Genomic DNA, 7,600 nt, shown 5'->3' on the forward strand with positions numbered 1-7,600 from the left:
ACTCCATGCCAGGAGTGTGCAGCCAGGTAGGACTGGTCTCTTCTCCCAGAGAAAGTGACAGGACAAGAGGAAACAGCCTCAAGCTGCACCAGGAGAGGTTTAGGTTGGGCATTAGGAAAAATTCCTTCATGGAACAGGTTCCAGAGATGGATGGAGTCTCCATCTCTGGAGGGATTTAAATGCTGTGTGGGTGTGGCACTTGGGGACAGGGGTTAGTGGTGGCCTTGGCAGTGCGGGAGGAGTGGTTGGACTGGGTGATCCTAGAGGGCTTTTCCAGCCTTACACTTCCCCTAATTCTACCCAAGCCCTTTGGAAAAGCCAGGTAAAAAAAAAAAAAAAAAAAAATTAAAAAAAAAAATTAAAAAAAATAGACAAACCAGCAGTCCCCAGTCAGGTGTGTCACAGAGCCACCTTTATTCACCTGTGGGTCACTGCCTGTTGCAGACCACACCTGCTACAGGCGTTTTCTCCTTGAAATACAAAAGAAATATAAAAAGAGCTTTCCCGAATCCCCCATCCACGCCCCCGGGGGGGTCAGACGTAGATCCCGACCCAGAGCAGCAGGAACAGGACGCCGAAGCCCATGAAGAGCGATGCCACCAGCGAGATCAGCAGCTCCTTGTAGATGTCCCGGGTGTACTTGGTGGATGTCACCTCGTAGCTGCCAGGCCGGGGGTTAAGGTGATAAAACAGAGGCACAGCAAGGCGAGGGGACCCCCACCCGCTCCCCTGCCCCCGGGAATCACGGCGATAATCCGGGTTTGGGAGCACAGCAAGGGGACCTTGCGCTCAGCCGCGGGGATACACGAAGAACCAGGCGGTGAAGAACATGCCGATGGCCAACAGCACCACGGTGAGGTGCGGGAATACGGCCGGGTTCACCGGGCTCGTGTACCTGCTCATCGCCTCCAGCTCCTGCGGGGACACGGCGGTTTTCAGCGGGGCCGAGCCGCCACCGGGCCAGACCCGCTGTGGCAACCCCCGGTTCCCCCATCCCCGCCCTCACCATGTCGCCGGTCCCTGCTGCGACACGTCGGCTCCGCTCCCGCCGCCGCACGTCCGGCCCCCTCTGACGCCGGAAGTGGAAGTGAGGGCGGGAACGAGGCGCGGCGAGCGCGAGCCGCTTCCCTATTGGTCCGCGGCGGCTCCCAGCGGGCTCGGCGGCGGAGCGCGGGAGCGGCGGCGCGCGAGCGGCCGGGTAATGGCTGAGGGATAACGGGGGGATCTGAGGGGAAACGGGAGCTCTGAGGGGGAATGGCTGAGGGATAACGGGGGGATCTGAGGGGAAACGGGGTTCTGAGGGGGAATGGCTGAGGGATAACGGAGGGGTCTGAGGGGAAACGGGGGCTCTGAGGGGGAATGGCTGAGGGATAACGGGGATCTGAGGGGAAACGGGGTTCTGAGGGGGAATGGCTGAGGGATAACGGGGATCTGAGCGGAAACGGGAGCTCCGAGGGGTAATGGTGTCTGAGGGGCAACGGGGATCTGAGGGGAAACAGGAGCTCTGAGGGAGAATGGCGTTTGAGTGCGAACGGGGATCTGAGGGGGAATGGCTGAGGGATAACAGGGATGTGAGGGGAAACGGGGCCTCGAGGGGGAGTGGCGGCTGAGGGGGAACAGGGATGTGAGGGGAAACGGGGACTCTGAGGGGTAATGGCTGAGGGATAATTGGGGCCCGGAGGGGAAACGGAAGCTCTGAGGGGGAATGGCGGCTGAGGGAGAATGGGCATGTGAGGGGAAACGGGAGCTCTGAGGGGGAATGGCGGCTGAGGGAGAACGGGGGCCCTGAGGGGGTAATGGTGGCTGAGGGAAAGGGAAGATCTGAGGCGGATGGAAGAGGGATTGATGGCAGGCCTAGGGAGCTGGGAAATAAGGAGATAAGAATGGGGAGGTGATGGGGTCTGGATGGTTGTAATGGTGGAGATAATCGAATTTTGGGGAAGGGGATTGGGATGGGAGGGATAGAGGTTGGAAGGGGAGTAATGACGGGCCGAGAGGGAGTGGTGAGGGATAAGGGCTGCCAGTAGAGGCCACAGCACTTGGAGTGATGGTTTGCAGGGGAAGCAGTGCCCTCTTTGCTTCCCCCTCCTTGGGTGGCCCAACATTCCTCACGCAGAGCCTGCTCTCAACATCCCCCTTTTCCCTTCCCCAGGATGGGAATCCATGGCTTGGCCAAGCTTATTGCCGACGTGGCTCCCGGGGCCATCCGGGAGAACGACATCAAGTCCTACTTTGGCCGGAAAGTGGCCATTGACGCCTCCATGAGCATCTACCAGTTCCTGATCGCCGTGCGGCAGGGAGCCGACGTGCTCCAGAACGAGGACGGGGAGACCACCAGCCACCTGATGGGAATGTTCTACCGCACCATCCGCATGGTGGAGAACGGCATCAAGCCCGTGTACGTGTTTGACGGGAAGCCCCCGCAGCTGAAATCCGGGGAGCTGGCCAAGCGCACGGAGCGCCGCGCCGAGGCGGAGAAGCACCTGCAGGAAGCGCAGGAGGCCGGGGAGGAGGAGAACATCGAGAAGTACAGCAAGAGGCTGGTCAAGGTGACCCCGCAGCACACGCAGGAGTGCAAGAAGCTGCTGACGCTGATGGGAATCCCCTACGTGGAGGCACCCGGCGAGGCAGAGGCCAGCTGCGCCGCCCTGGTGAAGGCCGGGAAGGTGTACGCCGCCGCCACGGAGGACATGGATTGCCTCACCTTCGGCAGCCCCGTGCTCATGCGGCACCTCACGGCCAGCGAGACCAAGAAGCTGCCCATCCAGGAGTTCCACCTGAACCGGATCCTGCAGGACCTGCAGCTGACCTGGGAGCAGTTTGTGGACCTGTGCATCCTGCTGGGCTGCGACTACTGCGGCAGCATCCGCGGCATCGGGCCGAAGCGCGCCGTGGAGCTCATCCGGGAGCACAAATCCATCGAGAGGATCGTGCAGCAGCTCGACACCAAGAAGTACCCCCTGCCCGAGAACTGGCTGCACAAGGAGGCCCAGAAGCTCTTCCTGGAGCCCGACGTGATCGATCCCGAGGCCGTGGAGCTGAAGTGGAGCGAGCCGGACGAGGAGCAGCTGGTGCAGTTCATGTGCGGGGAGAAGCAGTTCAACGAGGAGCGCGTCCGCAACGGCGTCAAGAGGCTGAGCAAGAGCCGCCAGGGGAGCACCCAGGGCCGGCTCGACGACTTCTTCAAGGTCACCGGCTCCATCACCTCGGCCAAGCGCAAGGAGCCGGAGCCCAAGGGAGGGGCCAAGAAGAAAGCCAAGAGCAACTCCAAGCCCAACGGCACCCCGGCCACAAAGACTAAAAAGGCAAAATAACCACATTGGGCACCCACAGACCTCTGGGATTGGGTTTTTGGAGGGCTTAATGAGGAATTTTAGACTAATGGCAGTTGTGTGTCAGTGCTGCTTGTTAGTGCTGGGAAGGGATGGGTGAGGCCGGCAGAGTGGAACGGCTTCTGGGCACAAACACTCCCAAATTTCAGAATTCCAAAGCTGAACAGCTCCACAGCAGACCCAGGAGAAGTTAGATTTCAGCCTGATCCCATCCATCCCAGAAAAGGTAGATGCAAGCAGAAACTTGCTTGAGTGATAGGAGTGGAAGGCAAGCTGGAATTGGGAAGGAGGCTTCAAGTAATGAGGTAAAATTCTCCCTTTAAAGAGAACTCATTAAGGTTTTTCCTTCCCTTTTCATGGTCACTCTTCTTATTCAAAACCCAGTTGTGATCTCAATTCCAGCCATGTCCTGGCCCTCTTTTAGTGGGTAATCCAGGGAAAGCTGAGCCCAGACTGCAGCTCTCCCAGCCTGAAATTTGCTTAGAAATGCTTAAAAATAAAAATATCCATAAGCCTAGAACTGCAGCCTCTTAGTCCCTGAATTCCAGAGGCATTTTTCCGTGTTGTACACACTTAGAGGTCCCCGGATGGGAATTAAAACCTTTTATTTCTTATTTTATTCTGTATTTTCTGTAGTGTTTTGCTTGTCAGAGCCACGGGATGGGTTTCGTTTTCAGAATAAAATTTGAACTCAAAGACACTGTTTCTCTTTCTCCAGAGAAGTGGCTTAAGCCATGTTTTTAAATGAAAATCCCAGTTTTAGAGGGAATTCTGTAACAGCTGAAAAACCATTCGGAGTCTGGAACACAAAGAATTCCAGTTTGAGCTCTCTGGATGCTTCATAGACATCAAAATCCGTGAGTCTGCTCTTTGCCAGTTTGGACAATAAGAAGCTGGCTTGTTTCATGGGAAAATTAATCTTTAATATTTATTATGCATTAATCTTGCTAAAATTGGGATTTATGTTTCCTTGCTCTGGATTGTCTGACATGTTTCAGTCTACAATTGTTTTTTTCCTGGGAGTTTTTAAATTAAGTATTTCTCTTTTATCTCCAGATATCTTCATAAGTATGGGAATGGTTTTGTGGTGGAGGGATAAAAATTATTTTAAAATAATAATATCTGGAAATAAGTGTGGGAAATTTACCAATTCTAAAAGCTGCTTTTCCACCACCCTCTCCCTACCTGGTGTTTTGTGGTATTTCACTCCATTTTTCCTCCATTTCTCATTCCAAACAAAGATTCCCACTGCTTCTGACACTGACATTATTATTAATGAATTCCAGTTCCACTCAGTGCTGTGGGAAGCTAGGGACCCAGCACAGCCAGTCAGAGAGGGCACGGGGGATTTGGGGTCTCAGGTGTGGGCAGTCTCCCCGTGGGAAGACTGGAATATTTTCCACCTTTCCCCCTTTTCCACCTCTTAGTTCTAATTAAATGAATTTTCAACTTCTTCATCCCAGTTTTCCAGCTGGCTGGACCATGCCCCATGTGTTACCCACAGCATTCCCACCCTCATTCCAAGCCCAATATGTGCCAGCTCCTGGGAAGAAAGGAGCCCTGTCCCAGTGGAAAGCAGAGCAGTGGGAACTCCCAGACAGCTTTTTGGGAAACCCTGAGTTTATCCAGCAGGAAGAAGCTACAGAGTTTGCCAGCTGCGACCACGAGCTGCATCCTGGATCCGTGACAGCCATCTCCTGAGAACTCCCTTGCGCTTCCATTCCCGCTGGAGCCTCCTGTGCAGCACTGCCCGCAGGGTTCTCTCCTGGGGCACTGCTGCACCCTGGGAGCCGTGCATCGGGCACCGGCGGCTCAGGGACACTTGCTGCTGGGAATGCTTTGCTGGAATGGCTCGGGCTCCCACTTGTATTTCCAGGCTTTTCCTGGCTGTCGGTATCTGGTGAGTTCTGTGGATAGCCACGGCTCCGAGGCAGCGGGGAGACCTGTCCATGTGGGCTCCTCCATCTGGAGTCCAGCAGATCTCATGGAGGCTCTGGCAGGGATGAAGACCTTTGCTATAAATGTCCCAGGTGGGGAGATCTTCCTTGGCCTCGTCCTCCACATCCAGCTCCAGGGACCTGTGGAGGTCCTGTTCCTGACACGGGAAGAGCTGCCTTTGCTGCCGGAGCCTCTTGTCCAGCAGCGTGCGGAGTGTCTGCCCCGATGGCTCCGCCACAGGATCCTGGGAGCCATGGATGGGGCACCGGCGGCTCCAGGACACTTCCACTTGCTGCTTGGCAGGAACAGGCCAGGTTCCAGTTGGAGCACAACCCAGGTCACAGAGGGTGTGCATGGAAATGGAGCCTTTCCAAGGGATGGACATTCTTGGAACAGAGGAGGATCTCAGCCAGCGTCGGGTTCTGCGGAGGACTGAGCCTTTTCCAGCAGCAGATGTTTTCCTGCAGATCTGGGCTCTTGTTGGGCTCCTGGAGGGCTGGGGACTCTCAGAGGAGCTGGAGGAGCTGCAGGAGCCGCAGGAGGCGCAGCAGGGCAGGCGGCCTTGCTCCAGCAGCTGCTCCAGGTCCTCCCACGACAGCTGCCACATCTCTGCGTCCCGCGGGAAGGACACCTCGGGCCACAGCGGCGTCACCAGGTCCTGCAGCTCCCGCGCCGCTGTCGCGCAGGGGGTGCAGCAGGGGCCGCAGCCGCAGGGGATGTACAGGGGGCTCTGCGGAGCAGCCGGGCCGTGCGGAGGGGGCTCCTCAGCCCGGGGGGCACCGGGAGCCCCCGGGGCCGCTCGGCAGCACCGCGACGCCCCGACCCGGCTCCCGAGGCGCTTCCGCGCCTTCCAAATGCGGGCGGCCAGCAGGACGGCCGTACTGGCCACCAGCAGGACGAGCGAGGGGAGCAGGAAACTCATGGCTTCATCCGTGTCCCATCGTGGCCGCACTGGGAGCCAGGGGTGGTGGCACGTGTCCAGTGGAGACACCGTGCTGATGTCACAGTGCTGCGGGGGGGACACCTGTGTGACATCACAGCCACACCTCGCCCCAGCGCTCACGGCCCCAGGGCACCCCAGTGCTTCCAAGGGCTCCATGTGGGCAATGGTGGCCCTCTGGAGCAGAACACATGGAAAGATTCTCAGGCAAGTAGGACACAGTGATGAGGAGGAGGATGATGGTCTCACCTCCCGGCTGACAGAGCTGGGGACATGGATTGTCCCATGGGACACTGCAGAGTGCTGCAGGAGGAAAAGCTCAGTAACCACAAAACATGTCTGTGTTATCCGCAGCATTCCCATCCTCAATCCAAGGCCAGGGCTGTGCCACACACTGCAAAGAAAATGATCCCTGTGAATCCTACTAAAAGCAAACCACCAAAGCACTGAGGTGGAGCAGTGTAAGTGTTTTCTGTCAAGCGTGTTGGTGATGGAGAACTTCATCAAGATGGGACTTAGTAGGGGGAAGAGGGGCAGGCTGGGTACCCAGGACATCCCGTGCGGCACAGGGCAGGAATGTCATCTCCAGTGGAACACTTGATATCCTACACCAGCTGTGGCACTGCCACAGGGTGCCAGCTTATCTGTGTGGTCACAGAAGGACATGGAGGGTGGCACCAGCACCATGGGTTGAGTCTGACTGGTTTGATGTCTGGGATAAAGCCAAGTGTACTGGAGATAGTGGAAGGTGGTGGTTGCTGGTTCTTGGGCTGTTGGGAAGAATTTGGATCCCGTCCCTCCCAGCTCCTTCTGGAGACAGTGTTTGGAATCACAGAATGGTTTGGGTGGGAAGGGTCCAGCTGGGAGCAGGTGACCAGGCTGAAGGTCTGGCTGGACAAGGCCCAGTGGGAGTAGGGAATGGGGCTGCCTGGAGAGCACTTGGGACCCAGCTGGGAGGTGCTGGTGACTCCTGCCCAGAGATGGAGTCACAGAATCGAGATTAGAATCAGCTGCAACACCAGGCCACCACCTGCGGATTTCCGGGGGGGAAATGCAACTGCTGGCCTGAGGCTGGTGCTAATTGGTGTTGTAATAATCAAGTGGAGATAATTGCATCTGGTTCATGCCATGAGAGCTTGTGTGGGGATCAGAATAGGCTGAAGTGAAGCACAGCAATGTGCCTGGAGGAACAAGCCTGTGGCTGCTGGGGAAAGGCTTTGTGGATGTCCAAGAGGGAATTGACTCCATGGAGTTTGGGTGAGGCTGTGCTTCTGTGTGGTGCTGGGGAGGAGAAGGAGAGGAGCTGAGCTCATGGAATTAAGCAGGAAGGAAGACAGAAGGGGTGTGAGCTGTGTTATCTCCCAGAGACACACACACACACAGAGGGACA

At 56.8% G+C, this 7,600-nt stretch overlaps 2 protein-coding genes across 2 annotated transcripts; one reads left to right on the plus strand and one right to left on the minus strand.

The window, feature by feature from the left end:
* Positions 1-390: 390 nt before the first annotated feature.
* On the minus strand, positions 391-2,132 carry TMEM258 (transmembrane protein 258). The gene is made up of 4 exons (XM_063159517.1): positions 2,113-2,132; positions 1,007-1,205; positions 806-915; positions 391-661 (listed from the first exon to the last, which is right to left on the minus strand). The coding sequence occupies exons 1-4, from the start codon at positions 2,130-2,132 to the stop codon at positions 535-537; spliced, it is 456 nt and encodes a 151-aa protein (XP_063015587.1). The 3' UTR covers positions 391-534.
* Positions 1,155-4,028, plus strand: FEN1 (flap structure-specific endonuclease 1). Its single transcript, XM_063158323.1, has 2 exons — positions 1,155-1,198; positions 2,153-4,028. The coding sequence occupies exon 2, from the start codon at positions 2,154-2,156 to the stop codon at positions 3,312-3,314; it is 1,161 nt and encodes a 386-aa protein (XP_063014393.1). The 5' UTR covers positions 1,155-1,198; position 2,153; the 3' UTR covers positions 3,315-4,028.
* Positions 4,029-7,600: the final 3,572 nt, after the last annotated feature.

The sequence above is a fragment of the Melospiza melodia genome, chromosome 6, assembly GCF_035770615.1.
Source record: "Melospiza melodia melodia isolate bMelMel2 chromosome 6, bMelMel2.pri, whole genome shotgun sequence".
NCBI lineage: Eukaryota > Metazoa > Chordata > Aves > Passeriformes > Passerellidae > Melospiza > Melospiza melodia.

What these genes read in the sequence shown, in the direction of transcription:
- TMEM258 (XM_063159517.1), bottom strand. Translation starts at nt 2,132, where the DNA reads ATGTTGAGAGCAGGCTCTGC. An exon ending in CAGCAGGGACCGGCGACATG is followed by an intron (nt 916 to 1,006) that starts GTGAGGGCGGGG and finishes GTGTCCCCGCAG; the next exon opens with GAGCTGGAGGCGATGAGCAG. An exon ending in TTCACCGCCTGGTTCTTCGT is followed by an intron (nt 662 to 805) that starts GTATCCCCGCGG and finishes CCGGCCTGGCAG; the next exon opens with CTACGAGGTGACATCCACCA.
- FEN1 (XM_063158323.1), top strand. Translation starts at nt 2,154, where the DNA reads ATGGGAATCCATGGCTTGGCCAAGCTTATTGCCGACGTGGCTCCCGGG.